We start from the raw sequence: 27607 nt of genomic DNA on the forward strand, positions 1-27607 counted from the left end.
TCAAGTAGTAGCACGCCCTGGGATGGGAGCGCCCCGGGGCTGCTCGGGGAGAGGGGCAGGGAGCCCTGGGCACCTCCGTAGCATTGGCAGTTTTGTGGGCTGTGCCGGGGGCTGGGGCCGGGGAGCTGACGTGGGGGGCTGGGGCCGGGGAGCTGACGTGGGGGGTGGCCAGGGTGCTGAACGCCAGCCCGGCTGGTTCCTGTGGCTTGTGCCGGTGAGCAGTGGGCTGCCTGTGTGGGTGGGAGGGAGTAGAGCTCATGAGGGTGGTAGCCAGCTGCAGCAGTGAGTTCTCTGTGGCTGTGCACCGGAAAGCTGTGTCCACGTGCAGGGGGAAGGCATGTTCTGAGCACGGATTTGCTAGCCCAAGGTGAAATCCCAGTGAAGACGGGGCAGCCTGCGGTTTTCACACGTGTTCACAGGGGAACGCTGGCCATGGTAAAACACTCTGCTCCTAGTGCAGAAAGGGCCTCGCCTACCTGGGGACAGAGACTTCCTCTCTCCAACTGCATTGGGGCCATTGTTTGTTGCCCAGTGTTGTCGTTACCTGCCAGGGCTAGACCTGAGGCTGGTTCCATGAGATCTGACTTCAGAGCAGTGCTGTTCTCCCCAGAATCTCACTGCTTGTGCCTTGGGCAGAGCAGGAAACTGGCAGAGATCCCCAGAGGTCTGTCTGAAATCAGCCCGAACCCTGGAGGTCGGTGGGTGGGCAGACGGGCTGTCGGTGGCACATAAATGCTCCGGGCCCCCGTGCTCCCCATCTTGTTAGACCAGAAATTAAAAGGAGCAGTCACAAGGTGCAGGGCTCCCGAGTCCCCACTAGACCCCGATGCAAGTTGTTTATTATGTCCCGCCCCTGTTCGTACCACACAAGGGGTTTTCCAAACAAACCAGGGTCTGTTTCTCTGCCCCTCCCTGGAGAGAGAGGGGAATCAGAGGAAAACCAAAGGCAGTGGTGATCTCTCTTTGGCAGTCTTTTGGGTTTGCCCTTTTGGGGCTTGGCTTCTCAGCTGGTAGAAAGCAACAGAGGGTCCTGTGGCACCTTTGAGACTAACAGAAGTATTGGGAGGATAAGCTTTCGTGGGTAAGAACCTCACTTCTTCAGATGCAAGAAGTGAGGTTCTTACCCACGAAAGCTTATGCTCCCAGTACTTCTGTTAGTCTCAAAGGTGCCACAGGACCCTCTGTTGCTTTTTACAGATTCAGACTAACACGGCTACCCCTCTGATACTTGACAGCTGGTAGAGTGTCTTTAATTGGGGTCTACCTTCAGCCCCTCCTCTTGGGGGCACCCTACCTTACAGCTGGTCCATTCACTTCAGGGGTGGTGAGGCCTGCGACTGTGTGTCTCTTGGGTGAGCTGTCTCTGTGGTCAGCAGTCTCTGTGTACAGCTGTCTTCTTCCTGTTCACACTTTTCCCTTGTTAAGCTCCCCCCAGCTCTTGACGGGGTTAGCGCTGAATGAGCCAGGAAGCCTGCTAGCCTCCGTAGTAATGGGTACCCCAAAGGAGAAGAGACAATGAGAGGACCAGAAGAATGCCACCATGGCTTAACGGCCGAGTAGTAGAGGCCATTGGAGGTAAAAAGGCATCCTTTCAACTCTGGAAGTCAGAGTGAGGCTAACAGGAAGGAAAGCAAACTCTGGCAGGTTAAGTATAAAAGTGTAATAAGGCAGGCCAAGGAAGAATTTGAGAAGCAACATGCCAAAGATGCAAAAACCACCAGTGAGGATTGTTTAAAGTACATCAGAAGCAGGAAGCCTGCCAAACAGGCAGTGTCAATAGAACGTTTTAGTACACATTGATAAATGAAATAGTAATAAGTCTCCAGGAGCAGATGGTATCACCCAAGGGTTCTGCAGGAACTCAAATGTGAAATTGCAGAACTCTTATCTGTGGTATGAAATCTGTCACTTAAATCCGCTGCTGGACCATGTGACTGGAGGGTAGCTAACGTGACACTGATTTTCTAAAAAGGGCTCCAGAGGTGATCCTGGCACTTCCAGGCTGGTGAGCCTACAGGGCACGTTGCTTGAAAGTGTAGTAAAGGAAAGAATGATCAGAGACGGAGATGAACATGATTTGTTGGGGAAGAGTCAGCAGGGCTTTTGTAAAGGGAAATCTTGCCTCACCCGCCTGTCCGAGTTCTCTGAGGGGGTGAACAAGCATGTAGAGAAGGGTTTTCCAGGGCTAGAGTGTACTTGGATTTTCAGAAAGCCTTTGATGTAATCCCTCACCAAAGGCTCTTAAATAAACTGAGCAGTGATGGGATATCAGGGGACGTCCTCTTATGCATCAGTAACTGGTTAAAAGACAGGAAACAAAGAGTATGAATAAATGGTCAGTTTTCACAATGGAGAGCAGTGACCCTATGTATCTGTGGAGATGCAGTCCCCTATGTATCTGTACTGGGATCAGTGCTGTTCAACATATTCACTAATGATCTGGATAAAAGAGTGAGCAGTGAAGTGGCAGAGTTTGCAGGCGATAAGAGATCTTGTAGTCCACGTGGATAGTTCTCTGAAAACTTCAGCTCAATGCACAGGAGTGGTATAAAAGGCCAACAATGTTAGGAAGCGATAGAACATAAGACTGAAAATATCCTAGTGCCACTATATAAAATTTGTAGTACTCCCACACCTTAGGAGTACTCCCACAGTATTCAAGTACACACCTTGAATACTGTGTCCAGTTCTGGTCACCCCATCTTAAAAACAGTCTAGTAGAACTGGAAAAGGTTCGGAGAAGAGCAACATAGATGATCCATACGTGGAGAGGCTGTTCAGCTTAGAAAAGAGATGACTAGGGGGATACGATAGAGGTCTAGAAAATCATGCCTGGTGTGGAGAAACTGAACAGAAAAATGTTATTTACCCTTTCCCACAGTACAAAACCAGGGGTCACCTGATGAAATTAATAGAGAGCAAGTCTATGAAATACAAACAAGAGGAAGTATTTCTTCATATAACACCCAATTAACCCGTGGAACTTGTTGCCATGGGTTCTTGTGATGGCCAAAAGTGTAAGTGGGTTCTCTCAAAAATTGCGCTGTTCTGTACGCTCCCCCTGAAGCTCTGGTACAGGCCACTGTTGGAGGCAGGACACTGGGCTGGATGGACCAGGATCTGATCCTGGTTGGCAGCTCTTATGTTCTTAAGCCGAGAGTGGAGGAGCATCCCATGGTTTCCACCCTGATAGGCCTGCAGATGCCTGCCAGCTGTACTGTGCTGGCCAGAGCGTGATATGTTGTTGTCACGCTGTCTGGAGTGATTCATAGCTGGGAGAGCCGACCTCAGGGCAGACTGTCAGAAACAGGGCAGGCAACCCAAGTGGATGGTGTGTTCGGTAATTAGATTTCAGCAACAGACAGTCTCCTCCAGCCTGTCTCCCACCCAGACAAACAGAACGTTGTGATAATGGGCACTGAAACCCAAAATCAAACCACATCAGGTTTCACTCAATCCCAAGAGACCAGTCACTTGGCAATCTGGATCGTATGCCAAAGGCAATGCTGGCACCCAATTCTATAGTAAACTTACTAAAGGTTTATTAGCTAAGAGAAACGAATGAGAGTTACTGAGAGGTTAAAGCAGGTACAATATCTGCACGGGCGAGTCACAGTCTGTGACTCCAAATGGTGGCAGTGCTGTAATAAACGGCCAGTTTCGCAAAAGTATTTCGGGGCTGGGTATCTCCACTTTGCATCTGGCGCACTTCCCTGGAAGAATCCAAACAGTCCAGAGATGAGGGATCTTCCTTTGCATCCATTCTTGTATCCTCTTCTGGCAGAAGACAGCTGACCGGCTCTCTGCCCAGCGGGGCTTTTCCTTCCTTCCTTCCTTCCTTCCTTCCTTCCTTCCCTCTGCTCATCACAGGCCATGGCCATTTGCTTTGGAATTAGCACCTTTTCTGAGAGTCCTTCGTTAGCGTTCCCCAAGGCGTCTTCGATGGCGGGTGAGTTGTTTAGTTCCGAGGGTATGTACAGTGTCCCAAAGTCACAGGGGGCTATTAATTAGGACAGGACACAGATCAGTAAAAACAATGCATGTAACATCCCCTTAGTTTTATGAAGTTTAAACACCAAATATGCTCTTCTCCAGTTATCACTTGGATCTCTCCTCGTACACCAGTGAATTGCCCCAATACACTGCTGCATGAGCTGCTCTGCTAGCATCACATTACCACAAAGGGGAAGTCACATGTATGGAGCCGGGGCCCCTTGGGAGGAGGCTCTACCCGCACTGGTGCGGGCTGGGCAGAGCCAGGAGGCTGTTGCAGGGCCCAGGCTGTTACAAGCCAGGCCTGCAGGAGGAGGGCGCTGTGGAGCAGCAGAGCTGCGGCAGCACGGGTGCTGGCTGTGAGGGTGTAGCAGTGCCTCCCGGTTGGTGTGGTTCCTGTGGTATGTGGCTCTAGCGCCTGCTTCGCCTGCAGGAAGGGACATGCCAGGCCTGGTTCGGGTGCCCCAGCGTAGCCAAGGGCAGCTGCTGCACCGCTGGGCCGTGGCGGGCTTGTGGCACTGAGCTTGTCTTGCCTCCCAGAGACCCCTGAGTAGGTCGTCTGAGCTGGACATTGAATTCCAGAGCCTAAGGACTCTGCCGTCAGCCCCAATGAACTGGCATGATCTAGCCTGACAGCAGCCCACGGACCCTTCCACGCAGCCGCAGCTCCCAGCGGCATGCTGAGATCCACCGCGTCAGCTCCATCGCATGGCCTGGGTGGCTGCAGAAACCCACAGCCTCCGGCCCCCGGGAGCCCATCGCCTCTGGGGCACGTGGACTCCGCAGGGAGAGCCAGGGACCGTCTGAGGCATCAGCCCTTGTCTCTGAGCCCTCTGTGGGGTTGGTCCAAGCTCTCCGGGTAAATGCTGGCACTGTCGCTCTCAGGTGAGATACTTGTGTCACAAACCCCTGGGGCTGGGCTATGCCCCAGTCTGGGAACAGTCCCTGGGAGGGGCCTTGAGTGACCCAGACTCTCTGGGGTCTCACTCTTCCTCCGGGGTGAGCTACGCAGCCTCACCGCCTCCTTAGGCTGGGCCTCTGGGGCTGCAGCCCCCCTGCCCCACTCCGGGAGCTCCAGGCAGCGAGTCTGGGACAGACCCTGGGGGAGACATGTACAATCTTGGGGAGCAGCACCCCCCCGCCAGCGTCTCCGGGGACACCCAGCCAGCGCGGGCAGATAGGCGGGTGTATCAGTGGCCTGGCACACGGCACAGGCAGCCCTGGGGTAGCCCAGAGAAAAGAAAGTTACAGCAGAGTCCGTTCTGGTCAGCACAGAGCCCTGTCCCTCTGACCCCTTTTTGTCCCAGTTTGTGGGCCCCGACTTCTCCAGCAGCCAACCTTTAACCACCTCCTGGCACCTCCCCAGACGTGGCGTGGCTTCTTGCCCAGAGGGGGCCATCCATGGGCTCTGGTTGCTAAGTCATTGAATCATAGGACAGGAAGGGACTCGAGAGGCCATCTAGTCCAGTCCCCTGCACTCAGCGCAGGACTTAAGTATTGTCTAGACCATCCCTGAGAGGTGTTTGTCCAACCTGCTCTTAAAAATCCCCAATGATGGAGATTCCACAACCTCCCTGGGCAATTTATTCCAGGGATTGGATTTGCCATTGTCTTTTCGAAATCTCCATTGGTGTGGGGCCAAGTCCCCGACACTTGGGAGCCATCCAGCCCTGAGTCTCTTGGCCTCCACAGCAAGCAAACAACCCTTCCTACCCTCTAGGTAATGCTGGAGCATGCCGGGGAAAACTGAGGCACACATAGGATTAAAAACTATAGTCCAGAAATACCCACTTCGTTGGCTCTGCAGATGCGACAGTGCCATGTCCGCCAAGCCACCCCACCCCCTGGCCTGGCCGTGGGGCTGGCCACCCTGACCCCCCTCCTCCCAGGCTGGCCCTGCCTCAGGGCTACACACACACACACACTCTCTCTCTCTCTCTCTCTCTCTCCTTGGCCTGTGTGCTATCAGGCTGCAGCATGGCTTTGCTCCCAATGCCAGCAGCCGGTGAGCACAGCCCCTGCTTGCCCATGAGCTGGGGGCAGAAGGGTTCCCTCTCTCGTCCCCATGCACCATGTGTCTCTGCTGGTGCATCTCCCAGTTGAGAGCTGTCCAGAGGTCCCTGCGCCACTGCAGAGCGGCTCTGTGTGGGAAGGGCAAGGAGGCTGCCTGCCATGAGGGTGTCTTTTCCCCGGGGCTGGCAGCGAGCCCCTTGGTGGAGGGCTCTACACAGCCAGGCTGTGAGCCCTGCTGGGGAATTGCCTCCCCTCCTGCAAAGTTTCTGCCTCAATGGCAGGGCTCCCCGTGGATTGGGTGACTGGGGCTGTGGCTAGGGCTAGAGGGAAGGAGGCCTTGGGGTCACGCTGCCCAGCACCACTGTAGCCGATCCCAACCTACACTGTTCACTGTCCCCCCTCTCCGCTCTTACTGCGGGAACTGCGTCTGGCTGGGCTGTGATCCGAGCCAGCCTCTGGAGCGCTGCCTCCCTGCGGATCCCCCAGCTCCTCATTGGTATTCCAGGCAGGGCCGCATCCGCCTCAGCTGCGTGGCGCAGCTCCTCGCTGCCTCAGAGGCACTGTCCTCTGCGCAGGGACCCCGGGGAGGGCGAGTCGCCCCCCAGCAGACTTGGCAGGTCTCAGCGTCCGGAGGGTGTAGCAGAGACCAAGCGGGCCTGACGATGGAGGGAGCGGTCCCTCTCACCTCCTCAGTGCCCTGCTGACCGCCGTCCCTGCTATCCCAGCCTGGGCGCGCTCCCTCCAGCCCTGCCAGGGAGGGGCGGGCAGTCTCGCTGTACGCTTCTGGCCTGTGGTAGGCCAAGTGCACTGCCCCTGCTAGCTTGGGAAGGGTTGGAGCTCCAGGGCCCACTGTTGGGCGCGGCGAGGACCCCTCGAGCTGTTCCAGACCTGGGGCTGGCGCTGCTGTTCTGCCTCCCCGTGAGTTGGGGCTCCGAGCCAGGGGAGGGAGCGGAGCCTGGCATGTGCCTGCAGGCTGGGGACGCAGCCTGTGGCGGTGCAGGCGGGTGGGTAGGGGGGAACCCCCTGGCCATTGAACATGCCCCCCCCCCCCCCCCCCCCGTGGGGTTTGGGTTTTTAATAGGGACCATCAGACCATAGTCTGACCTGCTGGGTGTTGCAGGCTGTTGCATTTCCTACATTTCAGTGCACTGAGCTCAGTAACTTGGGTTTGACTAAAACACCTTCCAGACAGGAGCCAGTGTGGATCTGACGATCAAAACACGGAGAATCCACCGCTGCCCTTGGCCGCTCCTTACCGGCACTGGTGCCTTGTTGGGGTGTCTGGCTTCAGCGCCCAGCCATGGCTCCTTATTCTGCCCTTCTCTGCTAGACTGACGGGCCCTTTAGCACCTGGCATTGTCTCCCTAGGAAGGCCCTTAGACGCTCTAATCAGGTCCCCTGTCAGCCATCTTTCTGATTAGCTAAGCTGTCTCAGACTGGCAATAAGGTGTAAATGTTTCATTACCCACTGGAACAACTGGCCAAGGAGCGGTGGCCTCTCCAGCACTGACCATTTTCCAATCCCGATTGGCTGAGTTTCTAACGGATTTATTGTGGGGCAGTCTGTGGCCTATGTGATACAGGTGGTCAGACTGGGTGATCACAGGATCCCATCTGGCCCTGGGAACTAGGAATCTCTATGGCCCAGACACCCTCTCTTAAAGCCCCCTGCGGAGGCAGCTGGTGCCCTGCACTCCACTCTCTTACCAGGGCACCTTGTGGCATGCAGCCGCTCCGCTTGCCCTGCTGGAATATTGGCACACACCCTTGCACTCCTCAGGAATTCCTTTGCCATACCACAATGTATTAACACCAACATTAGTGCGCCAGAGAGAGGAACATAGGACTGGAAAGGACCTTGAGTCACTGAGCGCAGGGCATAGGACATAAAAACGAACCAGTGGTCAGCTAGCCCAGTGTCCTGTCTTCAGTCAGTGGCCAGTGCCAGGTGCCGCAGGGGGAGTGAACAGAACTGGGCAATTTATCACGTGATCCAGCCACTGTTGTCCAGTCCCAGCTTCTGGTAGTCAGAGGTTAGGGGACACCCAAAGCATGGGGTTGTATCCTGACCATCTTGGCTAAGAGCCATTGATGGACCCATCCTCCATGAACTTTTTTTTTTTTTTTAACTCTTATACTTTTGCCCTTCACAACATCCCCTGGCAATGAGTTGCACAGGTTGACTGTGCTCTGTTCACTCCCTCTGAAGCACCTGGCAATGGCCATTGTCAGAAGTGAGGACACTGGGCTAGATGGACCTTCGGTCTGAGCCAGTCTGGCCGTTTTTATGTTGTGTGAAGAAATACTTCCTTATGTTTCTCTTAAACGTGCTGCCTACTAATTTAATAGGGTGACCCCTGGTTCATGTAAATGGGTAAATTACACTTTCTTATTCACTTTCTTCACATCATTCATGATTTTATAGATCCCTATCATATCCCCCCCCTTAGTTGTCTCTTTTCCAAGCAGAACAGTCCCCGTCTTTTTAATCTGTCCTCATATGGGAAGTTGTTTCATCCCTCTAAACATTTTTGGTGCCCTTCTCTGTACTTTTTACAATTCTAATATATCTTTTTTGAGCTGGGCTACTAGATCTGCACACAGTATTCAAGGTGTGGGCGTACCATGGATGTATATACTGGTGGTATGTTATTTACTGTTGTGATGGTGCTGCCCGTGGGAGCCAGCTGAGGTCACTTAATCAGGGTGAACTGCAAACAAAACGGGGCAGACAAACCCCAAACGCTGGTGGTTATTCCAATACTTAGATTTACCAACCAGCACAAAACAGTTTCTATAGGACCTCACTGGTTACTCAGAAGTCCAAACAACGCAGTTCCCTTAAAGTGCCCAGCCTCAGGCCTCCGTCCAGACACACCTGTCAGATATGATGATGATTACTGAAAATCTTATCTCATCCTATAAAAGAAAAGGTTCTTCCAATCCCAAAGGATCAGCCACACACCCAGGTTCAATTATAACTTAGGTCTTACCCAAAATACACACTATAGTAAATTCTTATTAACTAAGCTAAAATTTATTAGAACAGAAAAGAGAGAGTGTTGGTTAAAAGATCAATCTACAGACAGACTTGAATTCAATTCTTGAGGTTCAGACACATAGCAGAGATGAGCTTATAGTTGCCAAAAGTCCTTTTAGAAATAGTCCAGAGGTTATAGTCCAATGTCCTTATTCAGAGTGACTCCAGTCAATGACTGGGGATCTCAATCCTTATGGCTTAAGGTTTCCCCCTCTTGAAACCCAAAGCAGATCTGAGATGAAGCAGGATTGTGTCCCAGGGTTCTTATACATTTCCAGCAGCCTTTCGGCCTGAGAAAACATTAGGCTTAACTCTCCTTCTCCCAAACATCCTGGCAATTAGCACAGGGTAATTTATCCATTAAACAGTTCAGATCCAAGTTACCACAACCTTCAAAGAGACATAGAGACAATAATACTATTTCCCTCAAGTGTCTTCCTAAATGTTAATATTCTGTTTTGATCTTTGAATTAAAACTATAGCAATGGACAAGACTTGTTTGCTTACATCACAAGACCTGAGCAAACATCCCCCCTTCTATCTCTAACAATGCAGACTTGCATTTCAAAGCTCTATCTATTTACATATCTTCCTAACCAGTTTCTAAAGTTCGGCCATGGGTCAGGTCAGTCCGTGAGTTAATTAACTCTTTCTGGCCCTGTCGCCTTCCAATGAAATATTATATCACACTCATAATGTCACAATTGTCTTCTTATATATCCGTTTCCTAACATTCCCAACATCCTGTTTGCTTTTTTGATAGCCGCTTCACATTAAGCGGATGTTTTCAGAGAACTATCCACAATGACTCCAAGATCTCTTTCTTAAGAGGTAATAGCTAATTTAGACCCCATCATTTTATATGTATAATTGGGATTATGTTTTCCGGTGTGCATTACTTTGCATTTATCAACATTGAATTTCATCTGCCATTTTGTTGCCCGGTCACCCAATTTTGTGAGGTCCCTTTGTAACTCTTCTCAGTCAGCCTGGGACTTAACTATCTGGAGTAATTTTTTATCTTGTGCAAATTTTGCCACCTCACTGTTCACCCCTTTTTCCAGATCATTTATGAATATGTTGAACAGCACTCATCACAGTACAGAGCCATGGGAGACTCTCTGCATTGTGGAAACTGACCATTTATTCCTAGCCTTTGTTTCCTGTTTTTTAACCAGTTACTGATCCATGAGAGAACCTTCCCTCTTATCCCATGACAGCTCACTTTGCCTAAGAGCCTTTGGGGAGGGACCTTGTCAACGGCTTTCTGAAAGTCCAAGTTACACTATCCACTGGATCCCCCTTGTCCACATGCTTGTTGACCCTCTCAACGAATTCTAATAGATTGGTGAGGCACAATTTCCCTTTACAAAAGCTGTATTGAAACTTCTCCAGCATATTACGTTCATCTGTGTCTGATCATTCTGTTATTTACTATAGTTTCAGCCAATTTGCCTGGTACTGAAGTTAGGCTCACTGGCTGTAATTGCCAGGATCGCCTCCAGAGCCTTTTTTAAAAACAGCATCACATTAACTATCCTCCAGTCATCTGGTATGCAGGTTGATTTAAGCAATACCATGGTTATTTTTTCTGCGGTTTCATATTTAAGTTCCTTCAGAACTTTTGGGTGAATGCTGTCTGGTCCTAGTGACTTAATAATTTTTAATTTATCAATTTGTTCCAAACCGTTCTCTATCAAGCTGTCAATCTGGGACAGTTCCTCTGATTTGTCACCTAAAAAGAATGGCTCAAGTATGGGAATCTCCACCGTGTTTTCCGCAGTCAAGACCGATTCAAAGAATTCATGTAGCTTCTCCACAATGGCCTTGTCTCCCTTGAGTGCTCCTTTAGGCACTTCGAACATCCCGTGGCCCCACTGATTATCTAGCGGGCTTCCTGCTGCTGATGTACAGGGCCGGCTCCAGGTTTTTTGCCGCCCCAAGCGGCAAAAAAAATAATAATAAAAAAAAAAAGCTGCGGCAGTGCGATCACGCTGCTCCACTCTTCGGCGGCAATTCGGCGGCAGGTCCTTCGCTCCGAGAGGGACTGAGGGACCAGCCGACGAATATCCGGATGTGCCGCCCCAGTAGAGGCCGGAGTGCTGCCCCTTGGTATTGGCCGCCCCAAGCACCTGCTTCTTTAGCTGGTGCCTGGAGCCAGCCCTGCTGATGTACTTAAAAAAATAAAATTGCTGTTAGTTTTTGTGTCTTTTGGTAGTTGTTCTTTTTGCACCTGCCTGATTATACTTTTACACTTGACTAGCCAGAGTTTATCCTTTCTATTTTCCTCAGCAGGATTTGATTTCCAATTTTTAAAAGATGTCTTGTTGTCGCTAACCCCTTGTTTGGTCATGATGGCATGTGTTTGGTCATCCTCCTGGTTTTCTTCTTTTTTTAAATTTGGGGTAACATTGAGTTTGAGTCTGTATTTCGGTGTTTTTAAAAAGTTTCTGTGCAGCTTGCAGGCATTTCACTTGTGTGACAGTTCCTTTTCATTTCCATTTAACTAGTTTCCTCAGTTTTGTGTAGTTCCCCTTTGAAGTAAAATGCTGCTGTGGTGGGCATCTTGGGAATTCTTCCCTCAGAAGGATATTAAATTTAATTAAATTTTGGTCTCTGTTACTGAGCAGATCAACACTCTTATTCACCTCTTGGATCAGATCCTGTGCTTCACTTAGGACTAAATCAAGAATTGACTCTCCCCTCATGGTTCCAGGACTGGCTGCTTCAAGAAGCAGTCATTAACGGTGTCTAAAAATGTTATCTCTGTGACCTGTCCTGAAGTGACCTGTTCCCAGTCAATATGACTGTTTCCCAGTTGAAATCCCCCGTTGTTATTGGGTTTTCTGTTTTTGTACCCTCTCCAATCCCATTTCAGCATTTCACTGGCCTGGTCAGGTGGGCAGTAGAATATTCCTACTGCTATAGTCTGATTATTCCAGTATGGAATTTCTATCCATAGAGATTCAGTGACACTGTTTGATTGGTTTAAGATTTTTGCTATATTTGACTCTTTTTGTTCAATATAGTGCCACTTCCCCACCAGTGTGACCTACTCTGACATTCCTGTGTATTTTGTACCCTGGTATCACCATGTCCATTAATGATCATCGTTCCACCAAGATTTTGTGGTTCCCTGTTACATCAATATCCTCATTTAATACCAGGCCCTCAGGTTCACCCATCTTTGTATTTCTACTGCTTGCATTTGTAAACAAGCACTTATAAAATTTGTCAGAAATGTGATGCTGGGTGCCAGGCTTGTGTTGAGTTTCCTGCGTGCCACATACAGCTGCCAGGATCCCTCTAGCTCTCTCCCCAGCGGTGTGAGCTGGGCTCTGCCGGGTCCAGCAGCCCCTAGTGGTGACTAGCAGCACTCAGCCCGTTTCTGTGCGAGGAAGGAAATTCTGCATGTACAACAGTAATTTCTGCAAAATTCTGCATTGCTCAGGGGCGCAGAATCCCCCCAGGAGTAATAGATCTCTGCCATGGGATGTCTCTGGTCTCTCCTCCGCACTTGTCAGGTCTCCCCCAGCCCTTCGTTTAGAAACTCCTCTATGACCTTTTTAATTTGACATGCCAGCAGTCTGGGTCCAATTTGGTGTGGGTGGAGCCCATCCTGCCTGTATAGGCTCCCTCTTTCCCCAAAGTTTCCCCAGTTCCTAGTAAATCTAAACCCCTCCTCCCTACACCATCGTCTCATCCACGCAGAGAGACCCTGCAGTTCTGCCCGTCTAACTGGCCCTGTGCGTGGAACTGGAGGCATTTCAGAGAATGGCTCCCATGGAGTCCTGGACTTCAATCTCTTACTTAGCAGCCTACATTTGGCCTCCAGGACTTTTTTCCTACCCTTCCCTGTGTCATTGGTACCTACATGTACCACGACCACCGGCTCCTCCCCAGCACTGCACACAATCCATCTAGATGTCTGGAGAGATCCGCAGCCTTTGTACCAGGCAGGCAAGTCACCATGTGGTTCTCCCGGTCATCGCAAACCCAGCTCTCTGTTTCCAGTGATTGAATGCCCCATTACTAATACCTGTCTCTTCCTAATCGCTGGGGTCCCTTCCCCCCGGAGAGGTATCCTCAGTGCAAGAGAATACCACAACATCATCTGGGAGGAGGGTCCCAACTATGGGATTGTTTCCCTCTGCTCCAGTTGGATGTTCTCCTTCCTCCTCAGCAGCACAGAGGCTGTCAAACCGGGGGTGGGACCATTCTACTGTGTCCTGGAAAATCTCCTCGGTGTGCTTCTCTGTCTCCCTGCGCTCCTCCGGTTCAGCCCCTCTGCTCTCCAAAGCCTGCACTCCAGCTCTGAGGGCCAGGAGCTGCTTGCACCGAATGCACACATACGCCACCCGCCCACAAGGCTGCATGCTGCATTCAGTGCAATAAAGGACAGTCCCCACTCTGCTGCTGGACTCCTGCCTATGTTACTCCTGTTGGGGGGTTGGTTTGTTCTCTGTGGTTTTTCCCTTGGGGTGGGGGCTGTTGGCCTAAGTTCAGAGAATGATTGTTCCGTATTTCTGGCTCTCATGCGCCCCCTCTAAACTCCCATGTTTGCTGCTCCTGTTTGCTCGCTCCCTCGGTCACAGGCAGCCCTTCCTCTTCGGCCTCTCTTAGGACTCTGTGCAAGTAATCGAGGCCTGCTGATTGACTGGAAAACATTTATTCCTAGTAGATGCAGTCTGGGGGCTCTGGAACGGCTCTGAATGAAGTCAGGCAGGACTCTAGTGCAGTGTCTCTCCCCTCAGGGCCACTCTCCTGGGTCTGACCTTGGAGCGTTCAGCCCCCTGCTCGCCCTGGGAGCGCCCTGTAGCAAGTCCTCCCAAAGGGCCCTGCCCCCCACTCCGCAGCCAGCGTGTGACGCAGACGGGTTGTTAGTCGTCGGGACCCCAGCGCAGCAGAGAGCTTGTTAGCACAGGGAGTAGGGGCCTTCCGCAAAGTCCATCTGGGGGGATCCAGAGCCCTGGGCTCCCCCCCCCAAATCCCAAACCAAGAGACTGACTCGCTTCCAGCCTCAGTCTCCCCAGCTCCCCTCCTCTGTCCTTTGTCTCTTTCCCAGGCAAACAGGTCACCTGGTCTCTGTTCTCCAACATCCCTGGCTGGCTTCTTGCAGGGGCCAGGCTCCGGCTATCATTTGCCAGCATACAGAGTGTCGGCGGGTCTCTGTGCCCAGGTAGCCAGTCGGCATCACACCTGCCCTCCAGGGGTCTCTGCAACGATCTCGCACCTGATCTCCCCACCTAGATACTCGAGTAACACACAGGAGAAACTGAGGCACGCACACTATTCAGAGAAAACATTCAGAGCACTCCCACTTTGTCACAGATGCCATTTCACATCCTCCTCTGGCACGAATGGACTGGAAAGAACTTCTTCATCCTCATGCGATGACTGGAGTACCTCATCCTGCTTCTTTCCAAACACAGAACTTGACCACTTCTGGCTTTCCTGCATCGTTATTCACATTTCCCCCGTCTCCAGCTAGCGATGGGCCTGTACCATTGTCAGGAACAAAAATCCTACCAGACTTAAAACCAAAAAACCCTCCTTCCTGTTGTCCTTCCCTAAGTTCCCTCGAAGCTGCGTAGCCGTGCAGGAGCCTATTAAATGCCGCACAGGTGGTCAGGGCTGCGGCGGGGGGAGATGCCCCCCCCCGTGACGGTGCTGCCCGTGGGAGCCAGCTGAGGTCACTCAATTCGGGTGAACTGCAAACAGACCGGGGCAGACAAACCCCAAACGCTGGTGGTTATTCCAATACTTAGATTTACCAACCAGCACAGAACAGCTTCTATAGGACCTCACTGGTTACTCAGAGTCCAAACAACGCAGTTCCCTTAAAGTGCCCGGCCTCAGGCCTCCGGCCAGACACACCTGTCAGATATGATGATGATTCCTGAAAATCTTCTCTCATCATATAAAAGAAAAGGTTCTTCCAACCCCAAAGGATCAGCCACACACCCAGGTCTAATTATAACTTAGGCCTCACCCATAATACACACTATAGCCAATGCTTATTAACTAAGCTAAAATTTATTAAAAAAGAAATGAGAGAGAGGGAGAGTTGGTTAAAAGATCAATCTACAGACAGACTTGAATTCAATTCTTGAGGTTCAGATACATAGCAGAGATGAGCTTGTAGTTGCCAAAAGTCCTTTTAGAAATAGTCCAGAGGTTATAGTCCAATGTCCATATTCAGGGTGGCTCCAGTCAGTGACTGGGGATCTCAATCCTTGTGGCTTAAGGTTTCACCACAACCTGGCAATTAGCACAGGGTAATTTATCCATTAAACAATTCAGATACAGGTTACCACAACCTTCAAAGAGACATAGAGACAATAATACTATTTCACTCAAGTGTCTTCCTAAATGTTAATATTCTTTTTTGATCTTTGAATTAAAGCTATAGCAATGGACAAGACTTGTTTGCTTACATCACAAGCCCTGAGCAAACATCTATCCTTCTACCTCTAACAATGCAGACTTGCATTTCAAAGCTCTAGTCATTTACAGATCTTCCTAACCAGTCTCTACAGTTCGGCCATGAGTCAGGTCAGTCTGTAAGTTAATTAACTCTTTCTGGCCCTGTCACCTTCCAATGAGATATTATATTACACTCATAACGTCAACCCCCCGCCCACTCCCCCCAGACCAGTGCTGCTGTGGGGAGCGAGAGCTTGGGGGGAGTGTGGGGGGGGAGTCCCCTCTTTCCCTGCTGTAGCCGCGGGGCAGCCTGCATCCCAAAACCTTCATCCCCAGCCCCACTCCAGAGCTTGCCCCACAGCCAGAGACCTCAACCCCCCCCCAGCCCTAAGGCCCCTCCCACACTCTGAACCCCTCGGCCCACGCATCACCTCCATATTGGTGCACATAACAAAATTCATTCCGCACTTGTGGGGAAAAATTAGAGGGAACACTGGTGCTCACTCTGCCAGCCATGGATTTCTCCATAACGTCTTTAGCTTTCCTTTTCAGTTTTGTACATGTCAGAATTTCAAATCTATGTTGATTGCTATTTCGTTCTCCTTTTGTCCATTTGTTGTATATTTATTTAAATAGCATTGTCCTTGTGTGTGGTCCTGCTGCTTTGTGTCTTGGCTACCTGGCTGGCACCGGCAGCGAGGGCTCAGCACCGTCCAAGCCAGCAGTGCCCTGGGGAGTGTAGGGGACAGCTCTGCGCAGCGTGGGCCCTGGCATTCTAAAACCAGACCGATGGGAGAGCAAACCAGCAAAGGGCAGAATCACCTCCTGAGTCAGCAGCTGCTGCTAAGGATGAGTCCTTTTCTGGTCTCTCACAAGCCTGTCTTCAGGCAGCCCTGCCCCCCTCTCCCAGGGAGCTGGCAAGCGCCTGACACACCCCGGAAAGGCCTGTGTGGCATTAGCCTGAGAAATCTCCCTCCTCAGGCATCCGACTTCTCTGGCTAGTAAACACAGAGAGAGAGCGAGAACGAGTGTCCCTGCCCAGCTAGAGGGAGGGAGCCCGGAGCCCCATGCTGGGGACTGGATGATGTCAGGCAAAGCGGCTGCTTCCTGGGGTGAGGTTTCCAGAGCTGGGGCACAGGGAAGGTTGGTGCACGGGATGCTGTCTCCGAGTGAGATTCTCAGAGCACGCAGATCTTCGCTCTCCCAGGCCAAGGCAGGACTAAAGGTGCCAGTGTCCCTGGGGAGGGGACATCGCCATTGACGCTTCACAGCCAGCTGTGCTGTGTCCGCGGAGTGTCGTGGGCGGGTGCATGGCTCACCGGGGTGGGCGGGTGTATGGCTCACCGGGGTGGGGAGGGGTCTCTGCCCAGCGCGGTGCAGGGGTCACGAGGTCCCTTCTGGCCTTAGATGCTCTGAAGTTCCCCAAGTTTTTAAGGCCCGGCTTGACAAAGCCCTGGCTGGGATGATTTAGCTGGGAATTGGTCCTGCTTTGAGCAGGGGGTTGGACTAGATGACCTCTTGAGGTCCCTTCCAACTCTGATATTCTATGATTCTATGATAAGTGACTCACAACCCGTCGGGATTGCCCTGAGGAGCCCAGCTGCTAGTCCCCCTCTGCTGGGTCTGCCCCCGCCCCCAGGGTCCACACTCGCCCCTGCCCCAGAGATACCAGTCCCGCACCTGGGCCGGGCTGCAGCCTTCACTGTGCTGCCCCACAGCCAAGCCCCATCTCCTGCAGGGTGCTGGTGCCTGCTGAGAGACTCCCGCAGCCACTAACCCTGTAACAACTACCAGGGCTGAGCAGGAGATGGTGGCCTGCCGCTGTACCACAGCAAAACCCACGTGGTCAGGGAAAGTGGGCTCTGTGGGGCTGGCACAGGGCCTGGGGGTCTGTGGGGGGCATCTCCCTGCGGCCCTTGGCTCACGGCCCTGCCTGGGAGGCCTGAACTGTGCCAGGGGGCTGGGCGGGGCAGGATACCTCTGGGAGCGGGCGCAGGGCAGTGCCTTCCCGCAGCGCCCGTGCCAGATCACGGACATGTGCTACCTCTTCCACAAAGGGCCCCTCGCCTCCCCCTGCTCAGCAGGCTCTGGGGTCTCTTCTCCCCTCTCCGTCCTTGGCAGGTTCCCCTGCCCCTTGCAGAGCTGGGGAGCCCTGATCCTGCCAGTGCTCCAGGCGGGCGCATCAGCCCCTCTGCTGGGGGCTGGCTGTGATTCTGGGATCTCCTTTCCCCCTGCAGGCCTATAACATCCACGTGAACGGCGTGCTGCACTGCCGCGTGCGTTACAGCCAGCTACTGGGCCTGCACGAACAGGTGAGTCGCTCCCTGCCTGCCCCAGCCCGGAGGGCGGGTCTGTCCCCTGCTCCCCGCCCAGCCAAGAACAGCCCAGAGCGCCCCGGCACCCGCACCGCCAGGTGTCCTCACACCAGTCATGGCCCCCGCTGAGATCTCGGCCCTGCTTGCCTTGCGGGAGGGGACGAGGCTGGGCTCTGAGCGGGGTGGGGGGGAAACTGAGTCGAGCTGCTGAGCTAGTCAGCCATTCCCGGCTCCGCACAGGGCAGGAGCTGTCTGGGGTGGCTCCTGGCACAGTCCCCTGCCAGGCCTTGGCCCCACAAACTGCTCCCTGCTGCGTGTAGAAAGTGCGGTCGCAGTCTGAGCTGGGGGTGCTGCTGTGTGAGGCCAGCCTGGCTCCCAGGACGGGCACTCGCTGCCTGGCCTTCGCAGCGCTGGGCTGTCTCTCTCCATCTCCAGGCTCGGGCAGAGGTTTCCCTTGTGGCGCTTTGATGAGACATCTCTCAGGGTCCCGGGTGGTTAGAGGGACGGACTCTCCCACCACTCTCCCCCGTGTTTGGGGCGGTGGAGTTAGATGCCACCCCATCCCCATCTGAGGTTCAGAGGATGGTCCCCATGCCCCAGGAAAGGGTGGGACAGGCTCAGGCCAGGAGGCGATGGTGGGGCTTGTGGGTCTGTTCAGGTGTGCCCTGTGTTCTGTGCTCTCCTTCCAGCTAAGGAAAGAATATGGGGCCAATGTGGTGCCCGCCTTTCCTCCAAAGAAGATCTTCACCCTCACCCCGGCGGAGGTGGAGCAGAGGCGAGAGCAGCTGGAGAAATACATGCAGGCCGGTAAGTGGGCAGACAGAGAGCCCTCAGCGACTGGGAGCAGCCAGGGTGTGCACACGGCCTGGGCGCAGACCTGCCTGCAGGGCCCCAGCGCCTACCTCCCCCCACGCCCCACAGCGCTGCTGGGCACAGACCTGCCTGCAGGGCCCCAGCGCCTACCTCCCCCCACGCCCCACAGCGCTGCTGGGCACAGACCTGCCTGCAGGGCCCCAGCGCCTACCTCCCCCCACGCCCCACAGCGCTGCTGGGCGCAGACCTGCCTGCAGGGCCCCAGCGCCTACCTCCCCCCACGCCCCACAGCGCTGCTGGGCGCAGACCTGCCTGCAGGGCCCCAGCGCCTACCTCCCCCCACGCCCCACAGCGCTGCTGGGCACAGACCTGCCTGCAGGGCCCCAGCGCCTACCTCCCCCCCCCCCCCACGCCCCACAGCCCTGCTGGGCACAGACCTGCCTGCAGGGCCCCAGCGCCTACCTCCCCCCACGCCTCACAGCGCTGCTGGGCACAGACCTGCCTGCAGAGCCCCAGCGCCAACCTCCCCCCACGCCCCACAGCGCTGCTGGGCACAGACCTGCCTGCAGGGCCCCAGCGCCTACCTACCTCCCCCCACGCCCCACAGCGCTGCTGGGCACAGACCTGCCTGCAGGGCCCCAGCGCCTACCTCCCCCCGCGCCCCACAGCGCTGCTGGGCACAGACCTGCCTGCAGGGCCCCAGCGCCTACCTACCTCCCCCCACGCCCCACAGCGCTGCTGGGCACAGACCTGCCTGCAGGGCCCCAGCGCCTACCTCCCCCCACGCCCCACAGCGCTGCTGGGCACAGACCTGCCTGCAGGGCCCCAGCGCCTGCCTCCCCCCACGCCCCACAGCACTGCTGGGCACAGACCTGCCTGCAGGGCCCCAGCGCCTGCCTCCCCCCACGCCCCACAGCGCTGCTGGGCACAGACCTGCCTGCAGGGCCCCAGCGCCTACCTACCTCCCCCCACGCCCCACAGCCCTGCTGGGCACAGACCTGCCTGCAGGGCCCCAGCGCCTCCCTCCCCCCACGCCCCACAGCGCTGCTGGGCGCAGACCTGCCTGCAGGGCCCCAGCGCCTACCTACCTCCCCCCACGCCCCACAGCCCTGCTGGGCGCAGACCTGCCTGCAGGGCCCCAGCGCCTACCTACCTCCCCCCACGCCCCACAGCCCTGCTGGGCGCAGACCTGCCTGCAGGGCCCCAGCACCTACCTCCCCCCACGCCCCACAGCGCTGCTGGGCACAGACCTGCCTGCAGGGCCCCAGCACCTACCTCCCTCCCCCCACGCCCCACAGCCCTGCTGGGCACAGACCTGCCTGCAGGGCCCCAGCGCCTACCTACCTCCCCCCACGCCCCAGAGCCCTGCTGGGCACAGACCTGCCTGCAGGGCCCCAGCGCCTACCTACCTCCCCCCACGCCCCAGAGCCCTGCTGGGCACAGACCTGCCTGCAGGGCCCCAGCGCCTACCTACCTCCCCCCACGCCCCACAGCGCTGCTGGGCACAGGCCTGCCTGCAGGGCCCCAGCCCTACCTACCTCCCCCCACGCCCCACAGCGCTGCTGGGCACAGACCTGCCTGCAGGGCCCCAGCGCCTACCTCCCCCCACGCCCCACAGCGCTGCTGGGCACAGACCTGCCTGCAGGGCCCCAGCGCCTACCTACCTCCCCCCACGCTCCACAGCGCTGCTGGGCACAGACCTGCCTGCAGGGCCCCAGCGCCTACCTCCCCCCACGCCCCACAGCGCTGCTGGGCACAGACCTGCCTGCAGGGCCCCAGCACCTACCTCCCCCCACGCCCCACAGCCCTGCTGGGCACAGACCTGCCTGCAGGGCCCCAGCGCCTACCTCCCCCCCCCCACGCCCCACAGCGCTGCTGGGCACAGACCTGCCTGCAGGGCCCCAGCGCCTACCTCCCCCCCCCCCACACCCCACAGCGCTGCTGGGCACAGACCTGCCTGCAGGGCCCCAGCACCTACCTCCCCCCACGCCCCACAGCGCTGCTGGGCACATACCTGCCTGCAGGGCCCCAGCGCCTACCTCCCCCCACGCCCCACAGCGCTGCTGGGCACAGACCTGCCTGCAGGGCCCCAGCGCCTACCTACCTCCCCCCACGCCCCACAGCGCTGCTGGGCACAGACCTGCCTGCAGGGCCCCAGCGCCTACCTACCTCCCCCCACGCCCCACAGCCCTGCTGGGCACAGACCTGCCTGCAGGGCCCCAGCGCCTACCTACCTCCCCCCACGCCCCACGGCCCTGCTGGGCACAGACCTGCCTGCAGGGCCCCAGCGCCTACCTCCCCCCACGCCCCACAGCGCTGCTGGGCACAGACCTGCCTGCAGGGCCCCAGCGCCTACCTCCCCCCACGCCCCACAGCGCTGCTGGGCACAGACCTGCCTGCAGGGCCCCAGCGCCTACCTCCCCCCACGCCCCACAGCCCTGCTGGGCACAGACCTGCCTGCAGGGCCCCAGCGCCTACCTCCCCCCACGCCCCACAGCGCTGCTGGGCACAGACCTGCCTGCAGGGCCCCAGCGCCTACCTACCTCCCCCCACGCCCCACAGCCCTGCTGGGCGCAGACCTGCCTGCAGGGCCCCAGCGCCTACCTACCTCCCCCCACGCCCCACAGCGCTGCTGGGCACAGACCTGCCTGCAGGGCCCCAGCGCCTACCTCCCCCCACGCCCCACAGCCCTGCTGGGCACAGACCTGCCTGCAGGGCCCCAGCGCCTACCTACCTCCCCCCACGCCCCACAGCGCTGCTGGGCACAGACCTGCCTGCAGGGCCCCAGCACCTACCTACCTCCCCCCACACCCCACAGCGCTGCTGGGCACAGACCTGCCTGCAGGGCCCCAGCGCCTACCTCCCCCCACACCCCACAGCGCTGCTGGGCACAGACCTGCCTGCAGGGCCCCAGCGCCTGCCTACCTCCCCCCACGCCCCACAGCGCTGCTGGGCACAGACCTGCCTGCAGGGCCCCAGCGCCTACCTACCTCCCCCCACGCCCCACAGCGCTGCTGGGCACAGACCTGCCTGCAGGGCCCCAGCGCCTACCTCCCCCCACGCCCCACAGCGCTGCTGGGCACAGACCTGCCTGCAGGGCCCCAGCGCCTACCTCCCCCCACGCCCCACAGCGCTGCTGGGCACAGACCTGCCTGCAGGGCCCCAGCACCTACCTCCCCCCCACGCCCCACAGCCCTGCTGGGCGCAGACCTGCCTGCAGGGCCCCAGCGCCTACCTACCTACCTCCCCCCACGCCCCACAGCGCTGCTGGGCGCAGACCTGCCTGCAGGGCCCCAGCGCCTACCTCCCCCCACGCCCCACAGCCCTGCTGGGCACAGACCTGCCTGCAGGGCCCCAGCGCCTCCCTCCCCCCACGCCCCACAGCGCTGCTGGGCGCAGACCTGCCTGCAGGGCCCCAGCGCCTACCTACCTCCCCCCACGCCCCACAGCCCTGCTGGGCGCAGACCTGCCTGCAGGGCCCCAGCGCCTACCTACCTCCCCCCACGCCCCACAGCCCTGCTGGGCGCAGACCTGCCTGCAGGGCCCCAGCACCTACCTCCCCCCACGCCCCACAGCGCTGCTGGGCACAGAGCTGCACCGAGAGGGCTGGTCGCTCCGCTCCTCACACCACCGCTGGCACAGAGCCAGCTGCAGAGGCCCCGGCCGGGTGCGCTGTGATCACAGCCAGCGAACGCCTGTGCCCAGAGACTGGCTGGGCGCTGCTCTCCATCCGCTCTAGCTCGAGCACTGCTTGGCTTGGGGCATCTCTCCCAGTGTGGAGCCAGGCCTGTGACCACTCACAGCGGCTGACGCTAGGCAGCCTGGCCTGGGTTCTCCCTGGCTCCATGTCCCAGTGCCCTAGGAGCAGTCGGGGGGAGGGTGCGGCTGTCTCTGGGCCGGGGGGTGCCGCGGGGTGCGTGTGTGTGTGGCTGTCTCTGGGCTGGGGGGTGCTGCGGGGTGTGTGTGTGGCTGTCTCTGGGCCGTGAGGTGTGTGTGTGGCTGTCTCTGGGCCGTGGGGGTGCCGTGGCGGGGAGGGTGAGGCTGTCTCTGGGCCGGGGGGTTCCCCCCGGGGTGTGTGTGTGGGGCTGTCTCTGGGCTGGGTTTCACGGGGAGGGGGCTGTCTCTGGGCCGAGGGGGAGGGGGTGGCGGTCTCTGGGTTGGGGGGTTCCCCCGGCGTGTGTGTGTGTGTGTGTGTGTGTGTGTGGCTGTCTCTGGGCCAGGGGGTGCCGCGGGAGGGAGGGTGCAGCTGTCTCTGGGCTGGAGGGTCCCCCGGGGGAGGTGGGTGTAGCTGTCTCTGAGCCGGGTGCTGGGGGTTCTGGACGTGCCGCCTGACTCCCGGGTTGTTCCACCCTTAGTGCGGCAGGACCCGGTGCTGGGAGGCAGCGAGACCTTCAACAGCTTCCTGCGCAAAGCGCAGCAGGTGAGCGGGGATCAGAGGAAGGGGGTGGGGGGGCAGCTGGCTGGGGGGGTCAGGGCTATGCCCAGCTCCCAGAGTCTGTAGGGGGGACCCCATGGTGAGCCGGACCCCCTGGGCTCTCACTTTGCCTCCGGGGTCAGCTGCGTGGCCTCCCTGCCTCCTAGCCCCTGGGCTCCAGCCCCCTGCCCCAACGCGGGGAGGCTCCCAGCATTCGGGGTGTCAGCGCCAGAGGAGAGCCCAGAGCATCCCCATGAGCCCATGATCGGGCCGTGTCTCTGACTGCCTTCCTCAGTCAGTTCCCAGGTCAGAGCCCCCCCAGGCGTCCTGCCCAGCCGGGACTCACTGGGGCTGGCGCTGGGTCTCCGGACCCCTCGATCAGCCAACTCCAGGCTGACTGTTCATTCCACCCAGCAGGGAGGTGATGCCCACCTCGGGCTCGTAGCCTGCCCTGCGAGCCAACCCCACCCCTCCTCCACCCTGGGGAGCAATGCAATGTGCCGGGGAAACTGAGGCACACCTAGGCATTGTAAAAAGAGCACAGAAAATTCCCCCTTGTCACGGGTGGGGGTGTGAGCGGGGGCGGCGGGGGCAGGGCGCGGAGCTTCCTCACCTTATCCCCATATCCCAGGAGACGCAGCAGATCCCCACTGAGGAGGTGCCGCTGGAGGTGCTGCTCTCCAATGGCCAGAAGGTCACGGTCACCATCCTAACCTCGGACCAGACGGAGGACGTCCTGGAGGTAGGTGTGGAGGGCAGAGGCGCTGGTGGGGGGCACAGGCAGGGGAAGGACCTGGGTGCTGGTGGGGGGCAGCAGCTGAGCTCCGGGGGTTCCATCCTGCGTGATCCTGCCGCTGCCGGCCCAGGGGAGCGAGACCAGGGCCTGTGCTGGGGCGGGATGGGCTCTAGGTCGCTTCCCGGCATGTCCTCACCCCCCCACCGCCCCGGCTGTCTCTCGCCAGCCCCCTCACAGAGTCATAGAATATCCGGTTGGAAGGGACCTCAAGAGGTATCTAGTTCAACCCCCTACTCAAAGCAGGACCAATTCCCAGCTAAATCATCCCAGCCAGGGCTTTGTCAAGGCGGGCCTTAAAAACCTCCAAGGAAGGAGATTCCACCACCTCCCTAGGAAACCCATTCAGTGCTTCACTACCCTCCTAGTGAAATAGTGTTTCCTAATATCCAACCTAGACCTCCCCCACCGCAACTTGAGATCATTGCTCCTTGTTCTGTCATCTGCTACCACTGAGAACAGCCGAGCTCCATCCTCTTTGGAACCCCCTTCAGGTAGTTGAAGGCTGCTATCAAATCCCCCCTCATTCTTCTCTTCTGGAGACTAAACAATCCCAGTTCCCTCAGCCTCTCCTCATAAGTCATGTGCTCCAGACCCCTAATCATTTTTGTTGCCCTCCGCTGGACTCTTTCCAATTTTTCCACATCCTTCTTGTAGTGTGGGGCCCAAAACTGGACACAATACTCCAGATGAGGCCTCACCAATGTCGAATAAAGGGGAAACGATCACGTCCCTCGATCTGCTGGCAATGCCCCTACTTATACAGCCCAAAATGCCGTTAGCCTTCTTGGCAACAAGAGCACACTGTTGACTCATATCCAGCTTCTCGTCCACTGTGACCCCTAGGTCAGGGGTCGGCAACCTTTCAGAAGTGGTGTGCCGAGTCTTCATTTATTCACTTTAATTTAAGGTTTCGCGTGCTGGTAATACATTTTAACGTTTTTTAAGAAGGGGTCTCTCTCTAAGTCTATATTATATAACTAAACTATTGTTGTATGTAAAGTAAACAAGGTTTTCAAAATGTTTAAGAAGCTTCATTTAAAATTAAATTAAAATGCTGATCTTACGCCGCCAGCCTGCTCAGCCCGCTGGGTGGGGGGTTCAGGGCAGAAGGCTGGGGTGTGTGTGGAGATGCAGGGCAGAGGGCTGGGGTGTGTGTGGGGGGGTTCAGGGCAGAGGGTTGGGTGTTGGGGGGGACTCGAGGTCAGGGCAGAGGGCTGGGGTGTGTGGACGTGCAGGGCACAGGACTGGGTGTGTGTGGGGGGGTTCAGGGCAGAGGGCTGGGTGTTGGGGGGGACTTGAGGTCAGGGCAGTGCTGGGGTGTGTGGAGGTGCAGGGCACAAGGCTGGGTGTGGGGGGGTTCAGGGCAGAGGGCTGGGGTGTGTGGAGGTGCAGGGCACAAGGCTGGGTGTGTGGGAGGTTCAGGGCAGAGGGTTGGGTGTTGGGGGAGACACGAGGTCAGGGCAGAGGGCTGGGGTGTGTGGACATGCAGGGCACAAGACTGGGTGTGGGGGGGGGATTCAGGGCAGAGAGCTGGGGTGTGTGGAGATGCAGGGCAGAAGGTTGGGTGTTGTGGGGGGACGACTCGAGGTCAGGGCAGAGGGCTGGGGTGTGTGGACATGCAGGGCACAAGACTGTGTGTGTGTGGGGGCATTCAGGGCAGAGGGCTGGGGGGTGTGGGGGTGCAGGGCAGAAGGCTGGGTGTGTGTGGAGATGCAGGGCAGAAGGCTGGGTGTTGGGGGGGACGACGACTCGAGGTCAGGACAGAGGGCTGGGGGGGTGCAGGGCAGAGGGATGTGTCTCTGGGGTTGTTCACCAGCCCCTCCCCACCCGGGTTGTTTCTCCAGAGCCATCCGTGTGCTTGTCCCATGCTGCCCCTCGCCCCGTAGCAGGGCTGCCACAGCAGGCCAGCCTAGGGGAGTGGGCACGGCAGGGCACCAGCCCCCCCTTCCGGTGCCCCAGCATGGCCCCCCACAGGCAGGGTGAAACGCGGGGAGCCGCCTGGCTTGGCCCTTGCTGGCACGAGGGGGGCTCTGCCCCACCCCAGACCGGTGCCAGCTCCCAAGGGCTTTGGGTGGGGCTGGGGAATGCCGTTTGGGGTGCCCAGCACCCTTGTGGCTTCCTGCCCCAGCGGGCCCCTTGGCAGCCTGGCTGGAAGCGGAATGCGGTGGGGGCTGCCAGCCCTGGGCCGGGCTCAGGGGCTGCGGGAAGAGGTGACTTTCTGCTCGCTCCCCAGGCTGTCGCCTCCAAGCTGGATCTGCCCGAGGACCTAGTCGGCTACTTCAGCCTCTTCCTGGCGAGAGAAGCCACCGATGGAGCCTTTTCCTGTGAGTGCCTCCCTCCTGGGGGGCTGCGGCCGGGGAGCCCTGTGGTGGGGGAAGGAAGGGCAGGGTGCCATGTGTGGGGCAGGCCCCTGGGAAGGGAGGGGACAGCCCTTGAGGGGTGGGGGAGGGCAGGGCGCCATGTGTGAGACAGGGAGGGAAGGGCAGGGTGCTGTGGGGGTGGCAGGCCCCTGGGAAGGGAGGGCAGTTGCGGGGCAGAGCGCCGGGGAGGGAGGGCAGGGCACCGGGCACGGGCCAGGCCCTGGGGAGGGAGGGCAGGGTGCTGTGGGGAGGGGCAGGGAGGAGACAGCTCTCCTGCTCTCCGAGGAGTCCCTGGTCTGGCTGAGCTGTGGGGTCTGAGCGCTGCTTTTCCTGGGCAGTCATGAGGAAGCTGCAGGAATTCGAGCTGCCGTACGTGTCTGTCACCAGCCTCCGCAGCCCCGAGTACAAGATCATCCTGCGCAAGAGGTGAGTGGCTCGGCCGGCCGGGCTGCCCGGGGCAGGGACCTCGCTGGGCCCACGGCAGCCCCCTGGCTCGGCTGCTCATGGTGTCCCCAAGCCTGGCCCAGTGTCCCTGGGGAGTGAGGAGCAAGGCTGGGCCTCTCCGCTCCAGGGATTTGCGACACTTTGTGCCCTGTTCTCCGGGGTGCTGCCTGGCCGCACTTTCCCCAGCGCAGGTCACGCGCCCCGGGTCTCACCATGGCGCTCTGCCGCACGCCCCGCGGAGACCCGCCCCGCCCAGGAGAAGCACACCCAGTGCCTGTCGGCAGGGCGCCCTTAGCTCAGTCTGGCCAGCCACGCGCGAGGCCGGCCGTGCTGGTGGGAGCAATGCCCCAACGCCACGCTCTTCCGAGAGCCGTTTCTCTCCCTGGGCCCTTGTCTCTGAGCCGCCCGCGGTCCCGGCTGGCTGTAATTGCGCTGGGTTCACCTGCTCGCGTGCTTTGGCTCCCAGGTGTGCCAATGGCCTCCCACAATACGGTTTGGTCACTTCGCTCCTGTTGACTCGACCAGCGTCTCCACTCGGGCTGATTCCAGCCAGTTCTCGTTAAAGTAGCTGCTCTCGCCCAGGCGGCATCCGTGACGCTTGGCCATGCCTCGTTCCCTTTCGCACTCAGCCCTGGTCTGCACGACAGAATTGCTGTGGTGTAAGCGTGTCGTGTGAATGAGCCACACCCTGAGCGACAGAGTTACCCCGTGTAGCCAGCGCTACGTTGGCGTGGAGTTAGTGAGCCGGCGGGAGAGCTGTAAATCTGTAGTGCAGACCTGCCCCCAGTGTGCAGAGAGAGCAGGGAACTCTGAGCCACATGCACAGGCCATAAAATCTCACCAAAAAAGTCCCGTGTCACACCTGGGGCCCGACCAGGCCCCCCACGGCCCAGCACGGAGAATGAGAGCCGGGCCTAGCTACCGGAAAAGCCCTGGGCCCCAGGAAGATCGGACAGACGGGGGGACAGAGCTAGAACCATGGGGGTCACTGCA

The 27607-nt window shown here is 57.7% G+C and overlaps 1 protein-coding gene across 3 annotated transcripts in view; it reads left to right on the forward strand.

Annotated features, from left to right (window-relative positions):
* SNX17 (sorting nexin 17) overlaps positions 1–27607 on the forward strand; it is a 43528-nt gene that overhangs the window by 11439 nt on the left and 4482 nt on the right. For 2 of the 3 annotated variants that reach the window (XM_065587309.1, XM_065587308.1), the window contains exons 2-7: positions 17710–17784; positions 18477–18594; positions 22956–23020; positions 23646–23756; positions 26044–26134; positions 26509–26596. In XM_065587309.1, coding sequence (XP_065443381.1) covers positions 17710–17784; positions 18477–18594; positions 22956–23020; positions 23646–23756; positions 26044–26134; positions 26509–26596 — 548 coding nt within the window. Of the gene's footprint in view, positions 1–16225; positions 16585–17709; positions 17785–18476; positions 18595–22955; positions 23021–23645; positions 23757–26043; positions 26135–26508; positions 26597–27607 lie in introns of those variants that run through there. The other variant, XM_065587310.1, reaches the window with a different exon arrangement.

Source organism: Chrysemys picta, chromosome 3 (genome assembly GCF_011386835.1).
Source record: "Chrysemys picta bellii isolate R12L10 chromosome 3, ASM1138683v2, whole genome shotgun sequence".
Taxonomy (NCBI): domain Eukaryota; kingdom Metazoa; phylum Chordata; order Testudines; family Emydidae; genus Chrysemys; species Chrysemys picta.